Here is a 26,403-nt window from a genome sequence, read left to right on the forward strand (position 1 = left end):
TTTTCTGTCCTCATATGTTGTTGATGAAGGCAACAATTCATTGTTTGAATCAAATAAGATATGATTTCGCAGAAATTTCCATTTTTTAGAGGTGAATGTCGCAAAAACCGTGTACTAGAAAATTTTACAAAAAATTCATCGTCCGCATTTCATTATTTATTATTTCCTAAAGTATGTAGTACAGCTAGTTAGCATTTTTTTTCAATAACTGGGGAACATTATAAACATTATCTATAAACAACATGGGGAAAATCGTAAGAATCACCTGTTTTCAGGGGATATGCCTTAAAATATCTAGGGAGAGAATAGTTGAGGAAAAATTACTGGAAAAGTCAAGAAATCGAGGAGCGAAACATTGTTCTACATCACACATGAAAAAAATCACAGAAAAGTCTATTGAATTTATATTGAACTTCTATTGAAAATTCTATTACTTTCGGGCAATTCTCGTGACGCATTCCGTAGCTCTCTGGCACGTTTTCAAATGGGAAATATTTAATAGAAAAAATTATTTTACTTTCATACGCAAAATGACGATCATGATAGGTTAATTGGAGTAGTGGCGGTTTGGACTACATTTAAGTGTTCATCGGGTTACGCATGTCCTCTCGAATCCCTTAAAATGTCCAGGGAAAGAAAAGTTGAGGGAAAATTACAGGAAAAGTTAAGGAATCGTGGAGCAAAACATTGTTCTACGTCACACACGAAAAATAAATCATAGAAAAGTTTATTGAATTTATACTGAACTTTGATTGGAAATTCCACTAGTTTTTGATTGATTCTATTGAAGAATTTCGCAGCTCCACTGAAAGTTTTTTAATAGAAAATATTTAATAGAAACTATTTTATACAAAAAAATTCATTTCCAACCGCGAAATGAGGATTATGATGGGTTAATGGGATTAGTGGGAATTTGAACCACATTTAAGTGTTCATCGAGTTACATATGTTCTCTCGAGTCCCTTAAAATATCTAGGGAGAGAAAAGTTGAGGAAAAATTACTGGAAAAGTCAGGGAATCGAGGAGCGAAACATTGTTCTACATAACACATAAAACTGTAACTACATATTCCGAAATGGAATGGGACAGAATTAACGCCAGATTAAAACACCCCATCCTCATTATGTTATTCATCATTTATTCGTCAATTTTTTGCATACCTATATACTAAGCGATAAAAAGACATACATAAAAAGGACAATATCAGATGGGGACAGGGGAAGAGGGAAGAGAAATGGATTTCCTCAAGCTGTTGATCACCACGGTTGATCAGCACTCGCGTAGAACTGAGCAACTTGAGCCCTTGCGGCGTCAGAGAGAGCACTTGCACACGGGTTGGGATCCCAATTAACCCCAGGGCATCCTAAATACTCAAAACAACTATGCAATCTTCGTTGATCACCGTTGGGACAGCACTGCACCACAGCCCAGACACATGGACTTGGTGAAGTCCTCGGTGGTCTTGGTGTCTGTGCCGCTGGAAATCTGCCGGCATTCAAACCAGGGCGGTTTGGATTTATCCCCTGGAACAAATTGAAAGCATATGTAAAGTTGGATATGTCAAGTCCCAATGCAGCAATAGGATAAAGTAGTGAATAGATGAAACGAGATTTATCCACTTAGTTTATTTATTTTTGTCTTATTTGTTGATGTGCCCGTCAAACAGCCGACACGGACAGAAATATTCAATAAAAATTACGTATCTTTTCCGTAAATCCGGAGCGAAATGTGGTTGTAGGAAATTTTACGGAACTGCCACGGAATTTTTCCGGAGCGTTCCGTAATTTTTATCTAAATCTCCTGGGAAAAATTACGATACCGTCACTTCAATTTTCTGAGTCGATTCCGTAACCGTAATCGATGAGTGAATTGTGAGTTCCGTAATTTTTATCTAAATCTCCTGGGAAAAATTACGATACCGTCACTTCAATTTTCTGAGTCGATTCCGTAACCGTAATCGATGAGTGAATTGTGAGTTCCGTAATTTTTACTGAACATTTCTCTCCGTGGAGGTCGATTGCAGGACTTGAATAATAGATGAATAAACTTAAGGTATGTCACAAGACCATCAGACCCAAAGGTTAGTCCCTATGGATTTCCGGAAAAAATTCTTAATAACTAAGGGGAGACAGAAATTTTTTGAAAGTTAAGTAACAGATGCGTTTGATCTTTCAATATTCTGAACTTGAATTCAATTTCAGGCTAAATTGTTCGTGGAATTCCTGATTCATCTTGGAAATTCAATAAAATTAAATTTTTCATTATGAATCATCATTGAATTTTCAATGGCAATTTGGATTTTCAAACCTATCGCGAAAATTAAGCAACAGATTGAAAATTCAGAAGAAAAGTTGCCTCAATTTTCATGACTTTCAGTAATTTTTATGGTCGTATGAACTTGAGAAATTAAATTTCATTGAATATTCAAGAACATTGACTGGTTTATCAATAACAAGGTCAATAGAAATTGCATGTAAATTATTCGTTGTTAAAAATTTCAAGATTTTTCACTTGAAATTTCAAGAGTAATAGGGAACTTGCACAGAGTCCACTTTTTTTTTTTCATTCCATTTCACCGTATACCTCTCGGTTTTTACGGTTTTTCTTACTTCTTCATCCCATTTTTTTATTTCCGCATATTTGTTTTTCCCAAAATGCTCTTTCCAGTTTTTCCAAACAATGTTTCTTCCCTGAGGTGTTCCCGCGCGGTCACCCATCCATCTAGTGACCACGCTCAGCGCTGCTTAGCTTCCCAAAGCTAAGCGTGCCCACCACCGCAGTGCGCTAGCCCCGTAGGGCCGCATAGAGTCCACTTTTCGAATATTTGTAAATGAATAGGATCTTTGTAGTCTATGAACCATTCCAGAGTAAAAAGTTTTTCGAAAGGTGGTCTGGATATTTTGTAATAACTCATTAAAAATGCATCAATTTTGAATACTTTTTTGGGGTCATGACATCAACTCACCGGAATCAAGTTCTCCTTGCGACTACTAGCAGCGCTATTGAGTTATTCTAGCGTCTCAAAGTGCGAGGCGTTTAACCAAAACAAATCGAGAGGATTATGTTTGAAACAATTATTAAAAGTGGGTAAAAAAAATATATTGGCACTAACAAATGAAGTTTGTGCTGAAAAATGATTTTTAAAAGGCCTGCTCGGGGAATTTACCAACAGTACGTGACTTTTTGGCGCCCCGAGAAAATACTAAATCTGGGTGTCTTTCAACATCATTTGGGTGTGTGGCGCCAAAAAGTCCTGTCCCGATTTACCAACGGTAGACGTGACAATGTTGATTGATTTTATGGGTTTAATTCTGGGTCAAAGTGTCGAAAGTCGTGGTTGTATAATTTTCACTGTTGTATTTTTACATCCTGATACAAAACAATATTTATAAGGAACTTCCATCACTTGATCCGGTTTTTCTAACATTTTTGAGCCAAATGTATGTACAGAGTATTTTCCTAGATTTCACACGATGCCACACGAAAATTTCGGTCTCCGGTGAAACTATTAAACTATTTTCTGTGTGTTTCCTCGTCAAATATGAGTTCTTGCGGGCATATATTTGAGGAAGACAAAATTTAAAAAAAACATACAAGTTCCCTATTGTCCAACAGTGTGAGTTTAAAAAGTCGCGGGCTATTGGAATGAGATTTTTCATATATTGAAGATCGATTATGTAGGTCTAAAACTGAATAATTAGCGCAAAAAATTGTTTATTATTCGTTTGCCCCGCAGACGCCTAAAATGTTAAAAATAGTCCAGGGCCTCCAATTTTTGAGCTGGAAAGGTTTTTTTTCAAAATTTTCACAAAAATGTGTGCAATAATAATTACGAATTAGTTTTTTGCAATTCAGGTCCTACACAGCTCATTTTTTTATAAAAAAATTGAACCATTTTCATTTTTTAATTCATCATTAATTTTTCATTGATTTTGTCATCGAGATAAAAAAAAGTTTATGGAAACCTCTTGGTAGAGGGGAATGAGAGCTACGAGGAAAGTCTGACCATGAATTTCCTTATCTCCTTCTCTCTCTCCGGGATACGGAAATATTTCGTACATTTTTGTGCGCGAAGATATTATTGAAAGAAGAACGGTCTGATCATAAATTTCTGTATCTACTTTTCATTCTGAGACAGGGATATTTTCTATAATTTTTTTTTATGAAGAAATTATTGAAATTAATTGGTCAGGCTTCAAAAATCTAAATACGTGGAAATCTTACAATTCTATCATCTCATTTATTCAACAATATATTATAAAAATCCAAATCGACTTCTGGTGGTGATAATTTGGTACTCGAAATTAAGACTCCAGAGTTAAGGATCAGAAACTACGGGTCACAATGGTTAAAATAAGGGTCAGAATAATCATGACGAGGGTCAGATTAAGGGTCACACGGGTCAGACTAAGCGTTTAAATAAGGGTCATGGGGGTCATATGGGACTCTCTATATTATTAAAATCGAAATCGACGACTGGTGATGAAAATTTGGTACTCGCAATTAAGACTCCAAAATTAAGGATCAGACATAAAGGGTCAAAACCCAAGGGTCAGAAACTAAGGGTCGCAAGGGTCAGAATAAGGATTCAAATGAGGGGTTCATACGGGATTCATATGGGGGATTCGTAGTTAACTCGTTACGAGAAGCTACTTCCGCTTCAATTTCAAGAATGAAGTGAGGTTAATCGTCCGTGGCGATCATTCATTTTTCTTTCCATTCATTTACAACATTGTTTCAAATAATTCTCTAATCGAGACGAAAACGACATTAAATTTCTCAAGACGCACATTCCGTGAGAGCTAGCGCTGACGGACCAAAGGTGTGACGGCATTCAAGGTAATCTGAGAGGTTTCAAATGATCAGTATGTAATCATTAAAAAAAATTACCAAAAATAAAAAATCTCAGGAAATACCCTTATTTCTGAAAAATTTTGAAAATTAGGAAAGAGATTGCGCTTCGCGCGCCCAAATTGGCTAATAGTTCATGCAGATTATTTATGATCGTTATGTATTCATTTATTTATTAAAAAAGGGAGCTGACAGTCGCTCTTATTGCATTTAGATTTGAAAACAAAATTGAATCTTCTTATACAAACACATGAATAAGAATTTCTGGTTCACGATTTTTTTTTTTAAAGAAGTATCATTCATTATTATTATTATTGTTATTACATTCTTCTTTTTATTTATTCATTTAAATGAAAAAAATATTATAAATAAACAATTTTTTAATAATTAAAAAAAAAAATTTTCAAGAATTAAGTTGAAAAAAGATCTTAAGCAAGAAAATTTCCATATTAAGATGAACTTGAAATATACCCAAATACAGCATAAGCTTGACGAAATCGATTGCTGACCAGTAATGTTTCGCCTATTCATAATATTTGTAATATTTTTAGCCTTGGCCGAGTTGTTGAGGAATATCTCCGAATTTAAGACAGATACCGAAATTTTCGTAATAACCTTTTTTGTAGAGGGAATTGAGATCTATAAAAAAGGCTATAACAAAAATTGCGTTATATTTCTTAGATTCCGAGATATTCCTTGAAAACTGACCAACAGTCGAAATCTACTGAACCGTTTCACCGCCTCGCTTCTGTATCACACTCACCGCTAATTCAACCTCATCATCATCGAAACTCCCTCGGGAAGGGAAGAGTGGCGACGAGGTGGACGACCTGCCTGAGGATTTCGGTACAAGTATGATTCTCGCCCTGACAGGAAGTGAATTTAGTCTCGCCTCGTCCCACCTCTTTCGTTCCGCCTCGTCCAGGCTCATCACACCCGGAGTCTTCTGCTTCTGTTCCATAATACGATGACGTCTCTCCTCCTCCCGCAGACGTGACTGGCTCCTCCGATACTCCTCCTCGCGCCTCCTCTCCTCTTCCCTCTGCCTCTCCTCCTCGACTCTTCTGTATGGATTATTATTGCTCCGGTCCTGTACCTCTTTTCTCCTCTCTAATTCCCGTCTGCGTTCGTCGGCCCTCCGTCTCTCCTCAGTTCTCCTCCTCTGCTCCTCCACCTCACGTGGATTACCACTAGTTCGGTTGTATTCTTGTTGTCGCTCCTCCAACAACCGTCTCCTCTCCTCGGCCCTCCTAAACTCCTCCTGTCGTCTGCGTGCCTCATCCTCCCGCCTCCTCGCCATATCATCAACTCGCGATGAACTCGGATACGTAACCGGTGGCGATGGCCCCCTCGAGCGATCCTGTGGTCTTCCACGCGGATCGTTGTACCCATTCGCCTCCGATCTTCTCCTAAATTCCTCGAGAAGCCTCCGCTCCCTGTCCTCCCGATTATCAACAATAATTGGACGATTTCTCTCAATGTACTCCTTTAATTTTCTCTCCTGATCCCTCTGCTCCGCCGATAACCTCATCTCGTACTCCTTCTGAATCCTCTCAATCTCCGAATTTATCTGGTTATCGTTTCTCCAATTTTCTTGATTCCTTCGCCTCTCCAATTGCTCTCTTCTTCTTCTCTCCATCTCCTCGCGCTGAGCTCTTTGATACTCCTGTCGTCTTCTGTCAGCCTCTGTTTGCACTCGCCCACTGTCAGATTCATCTTCATCCTCGGAAATATAACCATCGTTTTCACCAAAACCCCAGGGACCCTCGCTGTTACTCCAAGAGGCTTTAGAACTCACTGGCTTGTCCAATATTGACCTTACCTTACGACCACCAACCAGGTCACCACGGAGTGGCACTTTTTTCGAATCAAATTCAACGTCTGAGTCTTGCTCAGGTCTCATGTCACCGCGGTGTTTAATTTTCTTATTTAAAATCATCTCGAGATTCTTCAACTTCAGTAGTTCATCCATGTCCTCGTAGTGACGCGGCTGATCATCCTCATTGTAATCCCAGTCTATAGTCACTGGATGAACTGGGAGAACAGGTGGCACTAAGGATTCACCGGGAGCGTACTCTTGGCTCGACTCGTTTTTCACTGAAATTGATCTTGGCTCACGGCTGGATGGCTCTATCGGCGCCTCAAGGCCCTCACACCCAATTTGAAGTTCCGGCACACCCACTGAATCGTTGTCTTTCCGCTCCTTATGAGTCGTTTGTGTCTCGCGTTGGGGTGAGAGCTTTTTTTTTATTCCTGGTTTATGGGGCTTCTTATATTCTTGGTGAATCACCTTTGGGGATTTATTTTTCATTAGTTTTTTATGGAGCAGTGGATTGTTCCAGGGGGGCAGGGGGAGTGAGCTCAAGTCGGTGTCGTCGAGATTGGTTAATCGATAGATCTCGATTGAACCGGGACCTTGGTCTTCGATTCGCTGACCTGTCGGAGGAAAAATGACGGTTTATTAGTGGTTTGTTGGCAGTTCGTAAATGATTCGGATGTGCTGTCTTTTGTGTTCAAGACGGAGAGAAATATTCGGTAAAAATTACGGAACAATTCACGTAATGTGCAATGGGGAATCGTTTAACGGCCATTTTTATGGGAATGGAAGAGAAGAAATCAGAAACGTGCAGTGACTTTTCAGGTTCATCACGAAGAAGTAAAATCTTACAGAAACTTTGCGACTTATTCTGCCTCCAGAATCGAAAATTTTTGAACGTACAACAATTTTTATGAAGCTGGGGAGTTATTTCTACGTTCCGTTCCGTAAAATTTCTCAATCTTTGGGGAAAAATTTACGGAACTAATCGTAGAATTTACGTGGCAATTCGTACAATTTCAGTTCCGACACACTTTTTATTGAATTTTGCTTCGCTCGCGGATTATGTTTCGAAACGTAATTCTTACGTTTTTTTCTGGTAATTTTTATTGAATTTTTCTCTCCGTGAAGTTCCACTGAAAATTCAGGAAATCTTGTCATTGAAAAATAAAATATTTCATTGATTTTCCCCTCCAATGATCTGGAAATCAATAAAATACTTGATTTTTTAGTTCAATTATTCTGTGAAAATTCAGAAATATCAGGAAAATTCAGGGAAAGTTTTTGAATCCATGTCATTTTATTCCTGAACATTCTGTTCTACTGAAAATTCAATCAAGTTGTGAAATTTCCATCTCACTCCCACTGAAAACTCATGAATCTCCGTGAATTTTACTTAAAACTTGCAATTTCATAACCATTTTTTCCCTAAATCCGATTCAATGTCACTCTCATGAGATTTATTGTAATATCTTCCATAAAATTTCAAAAAATCTCTGACAGTGTAACGGCCGATGAACACCCAGAAAAATTATTTATTTGGATCAAATAAATAAGTTTATTTGAATAGTACAAAATAAAGTTTTTTCAAATTAAATTAAAATTTCTATTGGAAATTTTGTTTATATTGAATAAATGTCTTTTTCTATAAATAAATCTTCATTTGATCTAAATAAAGTGTTTGTTTAATATACTTATAGATGCTTTTTGAGAAAAAAGTAAAAAATTAAAAATAAAGGATTTTATTTGATTCAAAAGAACCATTTTTGGAGATGAATGTTGTGGAATGAATCATTAGATTATTAATATTATCAGAAGTCGGATCTTAAAATAATTGAAGTTTACTAATCTTCATTGAAATTTGAAAACTGATAAAATAAAATTTACTATTAACCAAATAATTCTAAATTTCATAAAAGGGATTTTCGATTAAACAAATAAGGTAAACTGCCCAGACGTTTGCGATGGACGTTTATTTTTTAGCAAAAATTTTTGAAGAATATTAACTAATTAACTGATTCAAAAATTGATTTTATTTCAAATTCATGATTATGCCGATGTCTGTAGCATTTTATGATGAGATGGTTTATTCATGATTTAATGACGGAGTTGCGAAGACTATCTATTCGGGGAGGTGTAATATGTAATTACGATGACTGATGGTATGCGATGACGATTTTATTTGAGTCTCAGGAGAATTGCACGAGAGTTGAGAAAACATTCTGAGGCATCATTACGCCCGAAAAAATTTCATCGAAGAACTTGAAGGATTCGTTGGAAAATTCTCTTGAATTTCTACTGAAAATTGGGTTTCCCGTTTACTACGTATTTTTTTTTATAGAAAATGTCCAATAGAAACTACTTTATAGAAAAAATCAGTAGATTTTGATTGTTCTATTAACACATTTTCTATAGGAATTCTTCGACATAAATTTTCTCATTTTTTCCACGCCATTGAAAAAATCGAACAAAAAAACTTCGAAAATTTGAACGGATCAATTTCTGTAGAAAATATTTCAGTCGAATAAATTATGTATAACAATCAAATTCAATTGAAAAGAACGCGACGAAAAACTAGTAGAATTTTTGATAAAAGTTCCTTCTAAATTGTTCTATAATTTTTTTCGCATGTGATATGATGGTAAAAAACATGAAGTCCATACAGACTAATAAATGGGTTTCAGTTTTCAGGAGAGCTATTACTTATTTGCAGTAATACTCAAACCCTGAGTAAGAGACTTTCTCCCTGAAAGTTAATTAGTGAAAACATGAAATTATGTGAAAACATGATATTTTTCCCTCTACACGAAACCATCAGAATTTTAGAATTGATGTTTGACCCTTATAAAGTGTGCACAAGCATTGGAATATCAAATACTCCGTTGGAAGTCGCTCAGAATCTCATGATTTCCCATGAGAGGTCCCAATGATCATATTCCACACTGATTGGAACCAAGTGCAATCATTTCGAGCCATTTGATATAATTTGATATAATCTCCCTTCAAGCCTTATAACGTAAGGGACAAAGCCCCTTTGTTGGTCCCAATTAGAGGAGAATTTTCTTCATTACAAGACTATTTACGATGGCTCACAAACTTAATAAGCTCGAATGTCGATTGTTAAGTCCCACAAATGCTATTCTAAATGAGAGGAAACAGGAAAGAGTGAAAGGAATTCCATGAAATTGGAAGTTGTTCTTTTGTACACTGGGTACACATGAGCGATATTTGTCAATTAATCGAAAACAGCGACTTTTCATGCCCAAACATCGATATTTCTCATTCGATGTTTTCAACGGCCGATTAATCGATTTTCGATTGTTTTTTCCAAACATCGATGTTTCTGACCAAGCTAACAACATTTTTCATTTTTTTGTCGAATAAGAATGTTGATTGATTGAGAATAAACAAAATGATAACTTATCCGCAATCAGAAGTCATTATTTTCTACAGTATGTATGTTATAAATGAAAAGTGAACAAGTCGCCTATTGTTTTTTTTAAATTTAAATTTTCAACAACTATTGAAGTTAAAAAATCACGAGNTGTGGTATTCGGGGGATTATTTTTCCAATCCAAATGTCGGGCAATATAATTGGACCATGAGACGAAACTCACAATTGAGAAACGAAAATTGTACAATTAACACTCATTTCGAATAAAAATCCTCGGATTACCACAATTGAATTCAATCTGTCAGTTTGACGAGGGGTTAATTCGACTGCACGATGTTTTGTTTTTTATATAGCAACTACCAGAGAGAATTATCAAAAAATGATCAGTTGAAAACCCTGTAGCTTGTACCACGTGATGTTGAATGGGCCAATTATATTGCTCAATATTTGGATTGGAAAATCAGTAGTAAAATCAGTAGTAATACCACGAGACCTCGAGAATTATCGAATATTTCCCGATTGTTTTGTTGCGTAGCAAAACTTATCCCGATCGTTGATACACCGGAAAACATGAGGGAAATGTTCGATTAATTTTGGAGGTCGAGTGGTATTCGACGGATTATTTTTGGTCATCGGATCTGACTTTCTTCATGACTTTCTTTCACTCCACAGGATAATATTTGATACTTATTTCGTTAGAGAAACAATTGCAGAGCTAGAGGGAAATTATCAAAAGCTACAGGGAAATTATCAAAAGCTAGGGAGAAATAACCACAAGTAATAGCACGAGAGCTTCAAAATTATCGAGCAATTCCCGATAGGTTCGTTGCAAACAACAAACGAAGTAGTCAAGTTTTTCAGATTAAAAAATCACGAGTGCGAATCACGAGTAGACCAACAGATCGTGAGGTTGGTCGTATATTTCGATACGAGTGCGTAAAATTTTTTTTTTATATTCTATTTTCATTTCACGCACAAGCGACAAAAAGATTTTTTCAGAAGCGGAAAAATTTTTGCCCTAAATTACTAACTTTTTGCTGGACATTATAACCTTTCCTTTATTAAAAAAAAGTCTTCTCGAATGAAAAACTACTTTTTTTAAATGAGGGAATTCATTTCTCAACATCATAAAATTTCACGCCCCCAATATTTCAGAATTAATCAAATAGTCCCGAAACATACCCCATCACCCCCCCCCCCCNCCCCCCCCCCCCCCGCTTCGCCTCTATCTAATCGGAAATTTCCTGGATTCCATAATCAAACAATTTCCATCCCCAATTACCGTGTAATTAGAATTAACGATTCTCAAAACAGCAACATGCACTCCAGCGCTGTTGCTTCCAATTACCGTATTTTTATCTCCCATTAAAAAGCAATTGCAAAGGAATGTTGGTAACAAACCAGATGGTGATTTCGAGTAATGCTCAGCTTGCAACTCCGGCGACTTCTTCCAAGGTGACTGTAGAAATTTATCGATTGGTCTTTTTTCACTTCGATCTGTTGCCGTCCATTTCAACTCGAGAGTGTCCTGAACCGTTGGTCCTTTACGCTGAGCCAGCGCACTCCACGGGTATTGATCGTCAACAGGAGAGGTTAAATCAGTGGCTGAGTTACTTCTCACTAATGTGCCGGGCATCACCAGCATCACAATCAGATAAAACATCCTCTCTTCGATTTTCCTCATCATTTGTTGCAAAAATCGTCAAGATTTTCCTCGAATTCCGAGGTTTTTCGGTTTAAAGGAGTATGAATAAAGTCCAGTTGAGTCGTTGAGTGTAGCGAGGAAAAATCAATTCAAAAAGCCTAAAAAAAGATTCAGTATTGATAATTTTTCCCATAAATTCTAACTTTTATGAGTGTAAGAAATTGATCCATTACATTATTTTTCTTTAATTATTTTTTTAAACAATAGTCGTTCGTTTGAGTAGGGTGTTTCGATATAACACGCCATTTTGTACACACAAAAACATAAATAATTTATTACGAAAATTTGACACTGACGATTATTTTTACACTGGGCAGAAAATTTTTATTCATTTTTTCTGATTTTTCGAGATTTTTTCTAGATTTTAATCTTTTTCCTAAACCCGAAAATTTCGTTTTCTCAGAAGACTCTAGGTTATTTTTGTACTTCTACATTTATTATTATCAATAATACTAGACTGGCGATTGAGCCCAAACTCAACCAGAATGTTTTTATTCGTATTAACTTTCGTTGAGAATTTATTTCAGATTTTAATCTTCAAAATTCAAGTTATGTTTATACTTCTTTAAATTGCATAGAGTGAAAATGTTTCTACTTGCTTGTAAAAATTTAGCGATTAAAAATCTCTGGAAAAAGGTTAAATTTTCAATTATTAAAAAAAATCTTGTTCTGTAAATTTTAGGGGAAAACATTCTAATTCTCCGAAATTTTTACTTAAATCTTGTAAAATTCGACTTAAAATAAAGCATATTTTCTCTTATTTCAAAGAAATACGTATCAACGTTGATCTTCATTAATTCACGAGGCAAAATCGATTGGGCTTATCATCTTTCCGATTTTTTAACATAAGACCGAACGCGCGCTCTAATTGTAACAATCATAATTGAAAATCTCAAAATTGAATTAATCATGAATTAAATTTGCCGCCTCAGACGACTGGAACCAATGAGGAATAAGCGTGACAAACTTGCGAGATATCGATAGTTATCGACTTTAAGTGTATGTTCTTTTTAGAATAGGAAAAAATAGGATAGGATCTGTTTCATTAAAAGGTTGAATATCTTCCTGTAGGCACCCGGTAGCATGTGGTAACGGTTGTACGCCTGTCACAACCCATATAACACATAAAAAATTTAATAGAATACCTTTGGGAATTCACTAGAAAATTCTACTAAAATTCTATAGTGATTCCATTAACATTCCAGGGAATTCTCGTTAAAATTTCATGTCTTTTTTTTGCGCAGATTCTCTTACATATTTGATAGAAAAACTTAATAGATTTCGATTTTTCTGTGTGGACTTTTCTCTCGAGATATGTTTTATTAAAATTATTGGGCACAGATTTTCCAAGTTTTATCCACAAGATTTTTTTTGTGCATTACAGGATCCGAATGAAAGAAACTTGGAAAATTCATGCCCAAGTATTCTTACAAAAAAAAATTCCAAGGGAATATTTATATGGAAAAATTGAAATCTATACACTTTTTCGAGAATTTTAACTAGAATTCTTTAAAATTTTAATAGAATCCCAACAGAACTTCTCGAGAATTTCCTAGAATTTTCTAGCGAATTCGCAAAGTTTTTCCATTAAATTTTTTCAAACGTGCACCACAATTGCTGCGAATCCCTTCGGAACTTTACTACCAACGGAATTAAGAGAAAAAAAAAATTTAGTTGAACAAAAAGTAACCGTCACATGCCTTTCGTCGGATAGGCTCGAACCCCTGCCTGTTTTACATCATAACTGAAGCAGTAAACTCATCAGCACCATAGATGAAGGCACCAGTGATTCCGAAATTTCAGTGCGAAATTTCTCCCCTTAAAATCAGTAACTCTGCCCTGGGAACTAGAAACTTTCTGTCTCCATGTGTAACACCAATTTTCAAAAATTGAATTGTTAGTACCAGTCTGAATAGTTTGCGCGCGCGACCAGCACACCACTGAAGATGAAGTGATCTTGACACACTGCCGGTGCCAGGGACTCGTCACAGAATTAAATGGACGTCTCACTATTCCCCTCTTCCCCCCTTCACCACCCCGGATACTCATCCGCCACTCTGACTCTTGCTATCTGTCCTCGTTGTCTCTTCCCCATCTTTTTTTATGCATCATGCTGATGATATACCTAGGCTCATTGCGCACAGATAGGCTAGAGAGAGGCCCCCCGGTGCTCGCCCCGTCACCATCAATTGACATGGCTCTTCATCTCGCACCAGTCCTACGTAGCACTGGCAATTCGTCGACCTGACGCGATCCTAATAAATTCTCGGATTCCTTTCACAATTCCAACAATTGCCGACAATGGGGGAACCTCATCACGTGGATGGATTATTAACGTCCTTGCGAAAATTCTCTTTCAATTATTACTTTTTGCTCCGTGCATCGAGCGATGGAGACGGTTTTCCTGGGAATTGAGGAGAGATAGAATCTTGTTTCGAGGGAAAAATGATGGGCGGATATTTCCGGGGTGATGGAAATACAGAAACTTCATTGAAGCTTTTTTCCTGGTGAGAATGAACAAGAATTGAGGCGCATGGTGCACAGGAGACAAAAACTTCTTCGGTAAAACCACTCGGCTTGGTCCAGGGGAGGCTGAGGCTGTATTTTAGAGTTTGGTAGAGACCACACTATAGATTCAACCATTTTCAAGCATCAAATTGGTTAATCGAATTGCGTAAAAAAAGTCCGTTTGGCATAGAATTATTATTTTTTTTATACATTCGTTGCCCACACGGAAAAATTTATATTTTTAAAAATATATGTAAAAATACCTTAAATTTATCTACCACATTTATATAAAAAAATATATGAAATATATGTTTTATATATTCTTTATAAATTTAAAAAATAGATGGAATTGGCCCATATTGTATATTTTTTTTAGAAATTTTTTGAAGTGGGTGTATATAAATGAATAATTGAAATCGTTTGAACTTTGGGAAACCTTATTTTTTTAGCCATAAAATCGATTTCTGGTAAAATTCTGAATATGAACAAATTTGTTACGAGTCCTAACAAATGACTTTTGTGGTGGAAATTTGATTGTTTATCAATGATTCATAGAAAATGCTCGTTATTTTCAGGAATTGCAATTTTTAAATTGTTTCTACAACCTTTCTCCAAAAGTAAACTTTCTAATTTTTTTCAGATTTTCAAAATATTTTATAACGGTTCAATATCAACATGAATAAACGAATCATAATTGTCCAAACTATTTAGATCGGAGGAAAATAGAATAATTCTACTTTCTTAATCTTGCGTTCACTAAGGTTTTGTTCGAACAAAGTTGATTAGAATTAATAGCGAGAATTATGAGATTATCTCTCATTTCTGAATTTTTAATTTGGTGCTGAAAACACGAGATGACTATATTCGAAGCGCGGAATTATATTGATAAGATGAACAGCAGATTAATTAAATTACCGTGCGAACTAACTAAAAATTGATAACAGTGTGGGCACGCACTTTTACCAGAGCATCAACAAACATTGAATTCCAGAAATTCACACTCTACACTGAGAGAAAAACCACAAAGTTCTCAAACAAGTCTTACTGGTGCAAAGAAAATAGTCTTTTGAAAATGATCAAAAAAGGATTTTTTGTGCCAAACATGCAGAGAGTGCGCCGGAATGAAAAATTTATATCACAAAAATAGATTTAGTAGTTTAAAAAAAATTGCATTCATTGTACATGCAAGAAATGTCATTTCTAGCCCTACTCCTTCGTTATTCGATACTCCCATACGTATTTTGCTCCCGAAAAATCTTCGTTTTATGCGAAACAAGATATAGCAGTTTTTTCTTTCGGTTGTCTAATAATCACAGACAACAAATGAACCCTTAATGAAACGATAATAATGATATGATAGCAATCTTGTAAGTTATGGATAAAATATTTGTTGATAATTTGTTGATTTTCCTCTGTATGAGATATTTTCATCCTGAAAAGGCACCGTCTGGTGTGAATTATCCGCCTCTTGAGCCAAATATTTCGTTGCTGTCGAAAGCAGAACAATTATTCATGTTTGACACTTTCAAATTCGAACCAAACAAATTCTTTTTTGGCAATTTTCAACTAGCAATTTTGTTGGCCCAAACAAGACTTGTTTGACAACGTGTTTGTTTTTTTCTCAGTGTAAAGTGTGTTTTAGAAGGAATTGAATTGTAATTATGATTAAAATCTTATCCAGTGAGCATGGGAATTAGAACATTAGCAAATCATTTATTGTAATATTAAGATTTAACCGCTGATAAATTTGGACGTATGATTCTCATCGGTCGTATAGTTTTTTGCAATGAAAACGATTATAAACGATTATAATTAATGGAAAAAAGGAATATCGAATCCGACAGGAAATGGGGCGTAATGAATGAGCATCAACACCCCGACCGCTTGCGGGAAAAATTTTTAATGTTGAATCATTTTTTTGGCATTTTGAATTTATTTTTCCTCGTTACACTCAACTACTCAACTGAACTTTATTCATCCTACTTTAATTAATTATTTCATTTTCTAAATGATTCTGTTGATGATAATACTTAGAGTAACAATTAGATTGAGTAACAGGTACACCATTCGTTCGACCACGTCCGCTATGAGTTGAAATGAAAACATTTTGACTTTTCCATAAAAAATTCATACCGTCCACTATTCATCTGCATAAAAAATACGTTTTGAATAGAAAAATTCCTTCTCTGTTTCACATTTTTTTCTGAAATGTCACTTTAGACAACAGAGAAATAAATAATTCATAAATCACAATATTTCTCCTGATTATCACAACAATTTACTTTCAAAACCTCAGGCTGTACCGATTCTGTCACTTCAAGTGTTATTCTAATTTTTTTTACCGGTTTTATCCAAACATTGGTTTCCCCTGAAGGGAATGAGGCAGATAATTTTGAGTCATTTGAAAATACGTCTGACATCTGGCAACAAAGAACTCCCAGTGGTAACCCGTAATAATAACAGACCATAAACTCTGAAAGAGACACATTCAATTGGATTATTTGCCCAGTATCGACATAACGCTCTGCCAGCATGGGAAATTCCGAAAACGTCATTATATCGTTATCTCATCCATCGCCCGTTGAACTTTCAAGTTCTATCAATGTGTCAATTGCATCATAACGCGGAAATTGTCATTGGCCACGTGTTCAATCGATTGTTCAAACGCGTCGCCCCTTTGTACACATGCAGCAACACCTCCAATTGCCTCTCTCGTTTCGTGAATTAACATGTTTTCACGTTACCGGAAACAGGATATATCAAGATATTCCACGTATGGTAGGTGTCACGGAGAATTAATCATAACAATAGGTCTGTGTGCAGAGAAAAAGAGTTTGTAGTTTCGATAATCAAGTTAATGATTTTAAGGATGTTCACGTACACGGAGAGAAATTTTTGATAAAAATTATTATCCTACTGCTCTATAAAAGTGTATCACGAGTGATCGTTTCCTCATTTATATCCCGAAATTTAGTGAAAATTAATATATCATGATCAAATTTTATTCTACATTAGAGAAATTTTATCCTGATAAAAATATAAATTACCCTGCCGGTAGGGTAAAATTTACCAACCGTTCTAGAATTTTCGTCGTTATCTACATAAAAATTATTGGACTGGAAGGGTAAAATTTATTATGCGTCAGGATAAAATTTGTCTAATGTAGAATAAAATTTGATCATCATATACTAATTTTTACTAAATTTCGGGATAGAAATGAGGAAACGATGACTCATGATATACATTTATAGAACGGTAGGATAATTTTTATCAAAAATTTCTCTCCGAGTAATTCGGGCAAGTTTTTCTAGGGGAAATCCTTTTCAGAGTTTATAGAATAGATTAAGAGAGATAGATTCTTCATCACTTGTGCGTAAAGTGAAAATTTACGGACGCGGAGGGTGTACCAATTTTTCACAACATCGTGATCAAAAAATTCTTTTACGCACTCGTATCCAAGTATACTATACTGCAATTACTGCCTGAAAAGTTCACCTTTTATGATACCATCCTGAAAAGTGGATTTTTTAAAATGTTTTAGTGTGCGTAAAGCGGTTATTTTTCGCACGGCGTGCGTAAAGTTCACGAGCGTACGCAAAGTGAATTCTCGTGTGTAAGGCAGAGTCTACAATCGACGCACGTCCTCCGTTTGGTATTTAATATAGATATATTAATTACCTTTGCAACGTGACGCAAACGAATGACGAGCATTTATAAACTACAATATACTGCAGACTCTCCTTAAAGCTTCGCTTTACGCACGCTCTTGAACTTTACGCACTCCACACAAAAAACCAAACACTTTACTTACACAGAGAAAAAAATCTCTCGAAAATTAGTGTACCTTCCCACTGACGCATGGGCCGTACCGAATAGGGCACAAATAAATAGAGAACATCCTATNCTCTACACAAATTAGAATTACTCTCTCCAAAATTTCGTGTCCTGCACCCCACTTTTTTCCGCTCATTAGAAACTAGTCTAAGGAATCGCATTTTTATGGAACTAAAGACGAAAAACTGGCGGGCCCCTCTCCAAATTTTAGTGTGCCACTCACTAAATTTTCGCCTGTGCTCCTTTACTAAGTGGTGACCTCTGTGCTTTGAAGAATGAATAAGCCTCGTATGCACTGAGAAAAAAATCTCCCAAAAATTAGTGTGCTGTCCCCCAACGCCGGGACATAACATGGGGTCGTCGAAAAATTCATAAGTGGCACCCTAATTTTTGGTGGGACTTCGGCCACTTTTTCGGGGGATTCCCGTAAAAATTAGTGTGCCACATGCGAATTCAGCGTTGGTGAACACACTAATTTTTGGAAGGATTCTCATAAAATTACGATGTATTTTTTTCTCCGTGTGCACGTAGACTATCGTATGGCATTTAGTGGATTGGCACACTAATTTTTGGATCCCCGAGCGCACGACTTTGTGGTGCGCGCCTACTATTTTTTAACTTATTCCCCCGAATTATAGGAGTGTTACATTTCGATTACCAGCGTACCTCCTGACACGTCCCCGCGTTGGTGGGTAGCACACTAATTTTTGGCGAGACCTTCAACGAGATTGTCGTGTATTTTTCTCTCCGTGTACACTACATCCCCGAAAAGTGAACTCGGCATGTATTAAAATAGGATGTGTTACACGTGCGTGTGAATAAGTGGACCCGTAGGCACTAATAACACAATAGTATATTTAGATACGAATGCGTAATAGTAGATTTCAGGGCGAGTGCCATGGAGTTTTTTACTCGCGTGGAGTTGGCGTCCGAGCCGTAGGCGAGGACTGGCCAACCACACGAGTAAAAAAACCCCATCGCAACAGCCCAGGAACAATATTTTTCTGCAGTGATTTTCAAGTTTTCGAGTTTGGGAAGTATGTAATACCAATTCCCAGACGAGAAATCGTGAGAAGCAGTACAGAAATAGTAGGTTTCAGGGCGAGTGCCATGGAGTTTTTTACTCGCGTGGAGTTGGCGTCCGAGCCGAAGACGAGGACTGGCCAACCATGCGAGTAAAAAAACTCCATGGCACTAGTCGTGAACGACATTTTTCCGTAGTGATTTTCACTTTTACGAGTTTGGGGAAGGGCCAATACCAATCCCCGGACGAGGTAAAGTGAAGGTCAGTACGGAAAAAGTGTTTTTTTACCCGTAGGAGATGTGTGGTCCTCGCCGAAGGCGAGTTCTATCCTCCCTTGGGTCAAAGAACACTTTTCCCACGAGTCGCGAACCCTATTTTCCATTTTCCCTATTTTTTCATTTTGAGAAAATTTTCTTAAAATACGTTATACTTCCACCTATTTCCAGGATTGTTCGCTTTTGTCTGTGTGGGTTGAGGATCAGAAAAAAAATTTTTTTACTACGAAAAATGACGCATCACTCGCGGGCATCTTCTTAATCAATCGAGAGCATCTCGATAAATTGTTAGAATTGCGTGTGTACTGCAATTGTAGCCAGTGAAACTTCACGGCGTAATTCAAAACACAGGGTCACGGAAAAACAGATGTTTGTGCTTTTATAAGATCACGAACATCATTGACATAGTACATTAATTTAACGTTAGGTTCATAGAGTTCAGGATTTCAAAATAAACCACAGCCTTCAAATTGATTTCACAACGGCGTTTTACTGTTGTATTGCGTTTGGGCAAGTCTGTGTTAAGTATCTTTTATAATTAAAGATAATTAACAGACTTGCCCAAAAAGATAAAAGGTAGTTAATAGATTCAAATTGTATTCATTGTCGGTATATTATAAAGTATGAATCAACCCTTGCCCAATATATTTTACCTCTTCTTTTGGAGTATTACACACTTTGCATCTAGGGAATGAAATTCTCTAGTTTTAGGGTTGATTCAAACCACAAAGCGATACACGGAGAAAGGAAAGAAGGCATTAAACTGAGAATGGGAGACTTGTTACTTGAATTCAGAAAAACTAGACCGCAAGCGTGCGATTATCAGGGATAGCCATATTTGTAATGATTTATTATAATTACTTTTGGGCCCTTAAATTGAAAAAACATCAACCTTGTAATCTTTGAGTAATTAAATATCATCAATTCAAATATTCAAATTTTAACTATTTTATCAATCAATAATTTAAGGTAGAAGATTGACGATTACTTGGGCAATCGACAATTTAAGGTAGAAAATTGACGATTACTTGTGTAATCGAAAATCCCCTTTTCTAAAATTTGAATTATTTACTTAGTAGTAAATTTACAGTTGCATATTAACAAATTTTAAATATTGCATTATTCGTAAAAATCAGATTATTAATATTATATTATTGGAAAAATTAAATCAACATATTTTAAACCTTCAATAATGTAAGGGTCAAATTTGTGTAATATTACAGAAATTTAATATTGATGGGGATCCCTGGCGATTATCTATCATTTCATTTACTTGTGAAACGCTTCCTTTATGTTACTAGGCCTGATAAACCGCGATTCTAACCTCACTTCGCTGGGTTACATCACGGTTTTCGAGCCCATAATATAATAGTGTATTTCATCACTGGTGGGTAAAGTGAAATTTCCACACATTGTGATGAAAAAAAGTTCGCCACTTATGAGAAAAGTGTTCGTTGACCTTTGGGAGTGTAGCACTCACCTTCGGCGAGCGCAAACAACACTTTTTAGCCACAGCGGCCGCAAAGTACACATTTATCTCCCACAAAGCGGAAGGGAAATCTTACTTTGCGTCTACACCGAGTCAAAAAATCCAGTTCTAACCACGGGAGATGCAGCCCAATCGTCGTATAAGATACCACAGGAACAGTAGGGGAGACTAGAGTTTTTATTGGAAACTAGAAAATTTCTCCCTTCGTGGAATAAAAGCTAAAAAAAATCTCTGATAAAAATTCCGGTATATCCTTTCAATTTTGCGGCATTCAACAGAAACCAATCTCTAAATGAATTTTCGGATAGTGAAGAAGTGAATACACTTCTTTAACTTGAAACTTATCTTACCGTTCGTTATGATTGAGAATATTTTTCCATTTTGTGTTCTCCGATGATTGCACAGGGCTTGACACAATCATTTAACGAGAGCAAAAAAAAACGTGATTTGAACGGATATTTGATGAGTGATTGTCTGAGGCGGAGTAAGTTCACTCGCGAAATTAAAGAGTTAGTATCCGGCACAACGAGAGCAGCGCAAGGTCGTGTTTCACTGAAGCGTCTCGCTAATCACTATTAATATGACTTGGGTGAGCCCGAGAGGTTGCAAGACCTTTGCCACCGGTTACTCGACAACTCTTTAGCTGTACGTTGTACACAATATCGTGCCGCCATAAACTTGAGGGAATTGAGGGTAAATTGAGCATTTTGGGTTATTTAGATTCAAATTTGAAGTTTTCGGTTTGAGCCCAGCGATACAGCTCAAGTCACTGAAGATTATGGGGAAGAATGTTGATAGCGTTACGAAAAATATCTCAATTCAATATTTAATTTTTATTATTCTGCTTTAGTCACTTTACACTGCTAAAAAAATTTGTCTGAATTTTTCATGCTAAATTCCGGAAATTTTTATCATGTTCAAGTTCCACTGAAATTTCAGGAAATCTTGAGATTGAAAAATCAAATATTCCATTGATTTTCTGTTTAAATGATCTGGAAATCAATAAAATACTTAATTTTTTAATTCAATTATTCAGCGAAAATTCAGGGAAAAATTGAACATTCATGTCAATTCAAGTTGTGAAATTTCCATCTCACTACCACCGAAAACTCATGAATTTCCGTGAATTCTACTTAAAACTTGAAATTTCATAACCATTGTCTTCCTAAATTCGATTCAATGTAACTCTCATAAGATTTACTATGATATCTTCCATGAAATTTCAAAAAATTTCTACCAGTATACGTTTAGGTGTTTCTGTTTACCATCTGTCGCTTCTTTCCGCATTTTATAGATGATCTTAAAAATGTATCTGAATCTAAAATATGATCAAAATGTCATTTTCGTCATTATAATTTAATAATTGGTCCCCATATGAGGGAAACGCCACACCGCATCGTTTTTCTTTAATTACCATTGACTGGCTAACCGGAAAATGAAAAAAATTTACTTTTACAATTGAATTGATTGGTTAAAAAATTATAGTAGGGGAGGGTGGGGCAAAACGGCCCCCCTTCAATTGTCAATAACTTGTGAATGACATTGTGAAAATTCCCAGTTTCAACTTCATTTTGAAGATAATTTTTCATTCTTCAAAACGAGCTCTAACTCATCCCAATCGGATTATTGAATCGGAAAATATTGACGATTGAAGGGGGGCCGTTTTGCCCCATCCTCCCCTAGTTTTTAGAACAACATAATTCGGGAAATTCATGAAGAAAACAAACTATTTTGACGGATGGTTTATTTTTCCCACGTTAACTGAAATTGCGCGTTATGCGACGTTGCCGGAGAGTCCCTAAACGCGCTCGGGCAGTGTAAAGTGAATTCGGCAAGGCTGGCGCCAAAATAACGAGGCGGTGAATCTCCGCGGAGCCCAGACTAGGTTTAAGGATGTACTACACCCATTCGGCCAAAATTCACGTTTTTTTTTTCATTTTTCTGGCAAATTATTGATCGGATTGATGCGAAATAATATACCGTTTTTGCGTTTTATCATTATTGACTGACTCACGAAGTTTCATGGTAGTGCAATCATTGCAGGAAGCATTTTTTCTCCAGTTTTGTGAATTTCTGAAAAGTTTTATAAAAAACGCAGGAAAATGATTGCACGATTATGAAATTTCGTGAGCCATTAGGTAATGATGAAACGCAAAAACGGTATATTTTTTCACGTCAATCCGATCAACAATTTACCAGAAAAATTCAAAAAACGTGAATTTTGGCGAAAAGGGTGTAATACATCCTTAACCCAATCGGACCTCCTTATCAACTACCGTATCTTTCCGTTGCTCTCCTGTATTTTTCTGAATAGAGAATCGTCGTTTTTTACTCCTCACAATTGTTTAGTCGTCCTTTTGTCAAGAGTTTACATCCAAAGAGATGCAATTTTTGCGAACTTTTGAAGCTCGAGTGTCAACGAGAGCGCAGGGTTTTATGCTCCTTTGCCTGAATGTTCCTTTTGCGGGAAAAACCTAGCACTGCCTGAGGCCCATGGCCGAGTGAAGATGCATCCTCACTCCTTTACTTTTTTCCCCAGTTATTCACTGAAGGCGGAATTCACGAGTGACTCACTTCACATATTGCACCTCCTCTGAACAAGCATTCAAGGAATATGGAAATTCCAGTCCCCTGTGGAATATGATAACGTTGGAACATTTGATTCGTTGACTGTTGAAGGCTTGGAATTGTGAAATTTCAAAAAAATTTACTCCATACGGGCCATATAAAGCTATACTTGCCAGTGAGTGGGGTAAAATTGGCCGTCTACAATCGTCAATATCGAACAAATGGTGCGATTGGATCAATTGGGTCTCGGTTTACAGATTAAACAAGTGGAAAATTGCTGTCGTCACAATATAGTCAATATGTTTTTGCTAATAAATTAGCAATTTTCTTTCGAATGGAAATTCGATGACGATGTATTTTTTAAAATTAAATTCAATATTGTCCCAACGTTGACAGCCAACTTTGCCTCAAGGTAATACAATAAAAAGGATTATATAGAATAAGACGTCACTAAAAATTGGTGACAAAATCATTGAATTTCAGAACTGCACCCATTGAATTTCACAATCGCGAATCACCTACAAATTGAGGGATATGATATGATGGAGCATTGCGTTTTGCGTTCCAGTGCTTTTGAGAGTAGAGCGAAAGAGTTAAACTCACCAAGTACATCCACAATAATATTTATAATATTAAGGCTTGGCAGAAAGAGACTTGGGCTAGATGGAGATGTGGCAATGCAGTGAGAGAGGGTAAAGGCAACTATATGGATACCAAATGCCGGGCATGCAATGACTCTGTAGAATCTATAGAGCACGCAATAAGCTGCGAGCTGGTGATGAGAAGACTGAAAGCAACAGATAGAGACTGGTGGACAGACTAGAGAGGAAAGACAAATCAAAGAAGCTGAAGGAAGAAGTTAATAAATGCCCTAGTGGGAGAAGTAAATGTACCGTTATGTGTAGGACTAGCTAAAATAGAAAGAGTGTTGAGATATTACAGCGAAAAGAAATTTTAAGAAACTAGAAATTGCGAAAGTGCGCAAATTGTGATACTGTGATATTACCATCATTTGTTACACCCTAAAGACATTATTGACAAAAACAATTTATTGGAGTGTTATGGAGATATTTGTTGATTGGGTTGTGTAGATGTAAAACTGTAACAGTAGCATCAAGGAAATCAAGTATTTTATTCTATTTATAATATTTGTAGTCCAAATGAACCAGCTAAGTTAGAAATCAAGGATCTCCTTGCGCCGAGTAAGAAAGTATACGTAAAATATTGCTTATGCATTACAGTAAACTATTGATAAATATCAAACGGGCTCGTATATTAAACAATTTGAGCTTGGATTATTCCCATGTTTTTCTGTGAAAATAATATAAATCGTTCACTCCGGCCCCCCGGAGACACATTGTATATCAAGATTTGGTATCGTTGAACAATAAATAAACTGAACTGAACATTTTATTCTTGGTTATTTCCAACTTGGGATTTGTTTGGTTCAAGCAAGCCTTGTTTGAGAACATGTTTTTTTTCTCTCGGAGTTGATAGCACCGAATTCACGGAAACCTCTCAATGCCCGTTGGATAACGAAAATGGGTCGACTCAATTCCGAAAAAACATCACTTTTATAAAAGTCCTGTCGATACCTCAGTTCGAATTCACATTTCCGTGTAATTTGGATCCAGCCATTGAGCCCAAGTTCCAATCACGTATGAATTGAACATATTGCATGATAATGACAAGCGAATGGCATTTTATATCACCACGTTCTGGTAAAAGGTGCTGATAAAAAACGCCGATGACCTGCCTCCCGGGGAACAAAAAAACCCAAAAAATGGTTTAGCCCCGGTGCGATATAAAGCCTCGCTATGGAATTTTAGATGACTACTGTTATTGATCCAATTAAGGATGTCACGGGGATCTTGCTAAACGAATTTTCAAAATGTTCGGTGAAAAATGCCGTTTTTCTTTATCACCTGCAACGAATGCCTGCGGAATGAAAATTGGTGACTGTTTCATAGCAATTTTCCATTCTTTTCATTCTTTTGCTTCCGAATGGTAACATTGTATTCGGAGAATGCGAAATTTTCAATTTTTTGTGTCATGATAACTAATTTCGGCCTCAGGCGTTCGAATATGCTGTGAGCATTATATATGTGATTGTATATGTGACCGATCGTTTTTCGACGATAACAGAAAAAATAATTGTTTAAATGCATCCAATTCTGATTTAAAATATTCTTGCCAATGCCATCTTGACTGAGTTCGATCATGAGATGAATTGCATCATCTGTTGTTGTAAAAATTGGTTTGGAAATTAATATTCAGGGAAAAGTGGAAAATTTCAACATTGAGGCAATGTTGGCTGTCAACGTTGGAACGAGGTTGAATTAATTGAATCTTTTAATTCAATTTAAGGATATCCAAATACTTTTTCTTTGGTGAAATGCTTTTCTCATTTTGTAGTTAAACATCGGAGCTTTTATTTGAACCTCATTCGACCCTATGTTTCCGAACATTTTGCAATGATTTCATTATTTGAACTGTACAGGTCCGAATTTGAATCTTGATATTGAACTGATAGAACACATTTTAAAAATCTGAAAAAAATAGAAAGTTTATTTTTGGAGGAGGATTGATAAAATGATGAAAAAATTGCAATTTTTAAAAATTACGAGCATTTTCTATAAGTAATTCATAAACAATGAATCGTAACAAATTTATTCATATTCAGAATTTTAGCAGAAATCGATTTCATGCCCAAAAAATGAAATTTCCAAAAGTTTGACCAATTATCAATTGTTTATTAATAAACAACAAATTTAGAAAAATAGCCCGGTGGCCTGGCGTAGTGGTTAAGGCCGTTGCCTCACAACGGATAGGTTCCAGGTTCGATTCCTGGCCGGGTAGAATGGTGAGATCTAACCATTTTTAAAGTCTTGATCAATCGCCATATAGTCGCATCAGACTCGAAGCGATATAAAATAAGC

At 36.2% G+C, this 26,403-nt stretch overlaps 2 protein-coding genes across 2 annotated transcripts in view; one reads left to right on the forward strand and one right to left on the reverse strand.

The window, feature by feature from the left end:
* Positions 1-26,403, forward strand: part of LOC107039560 — a 61,009-nt gene that overhangs the window by 2,209 nt on the left and 32,397 nt on the right. The gene's annotated exons all lie outside the window — the stretch shown is intronic.
* LOC107039554 (stress response protein NST1) lies at positions 1,118-21,410 on the reverse strand. The gene is made up of 4 exons (XM_015259235.2): positions 21,247-21,410; positions 11,463-11,864; positions 5,615-7,287; positions 1,118-1,523 (listed from the first exon to the last, which is right to left on the reverse strand). The coding sequence occupies exons 2-4, from the start codon at positions 11,746-11,748 to the stop codon at positions 1,257-1,259; spliced, it is 2,226 nt and encodes a 741-aa protein (XP_015114721.1). The 5' UTR covers positions 11,749-11,864; positions 21,247-21,410; the 3' UTR covers positions 1,118-1,256.

This window comes from Diachasma alloeum, unplaced genomic scaffold, assembly GCF_001412515.2.
Source record: "Diachasma alloeum isolate Michigan unplaced genomic scaffold, Dall2.0 Dall_scaffold_00178, whole genome shotgun sequence".
In the NCBI taxonomy this organism is placed as follows: Eukaryota; Metazoa; Arthropoda; class Insecta; order Hymenoptera; family Braconidae; genus Diachasma; species Diachasma alloeum.

What these genes read in the sequence shown, in the direction of transcription:
- LOC107039554 (XM_015259235.2), bottom strand. Translation starts at nt 11,748, where the DNA reads ATGATGAGGAAAATCGAAGAGAGGATGTTTTATCTGATTGTGATGCTG. An exon ending in TTACTCGAAATCACCATCTG is followed by an intron (nt 7,288 to 11,462) that starts GTTTGTTACCAA and finishes TTCCTCCGACAG; the next exon opens with GTCAGCGAATCGAAGACCAA. An exon ending in ATGATGAGGTTGAATTAGCG is followed by an intron (nt 1,524 to 5,614) that starts GTGAGTGTGATA and finishes AATTTGTTCCAG; the next exon opens with GGGATAAATCCAAACCGCCC.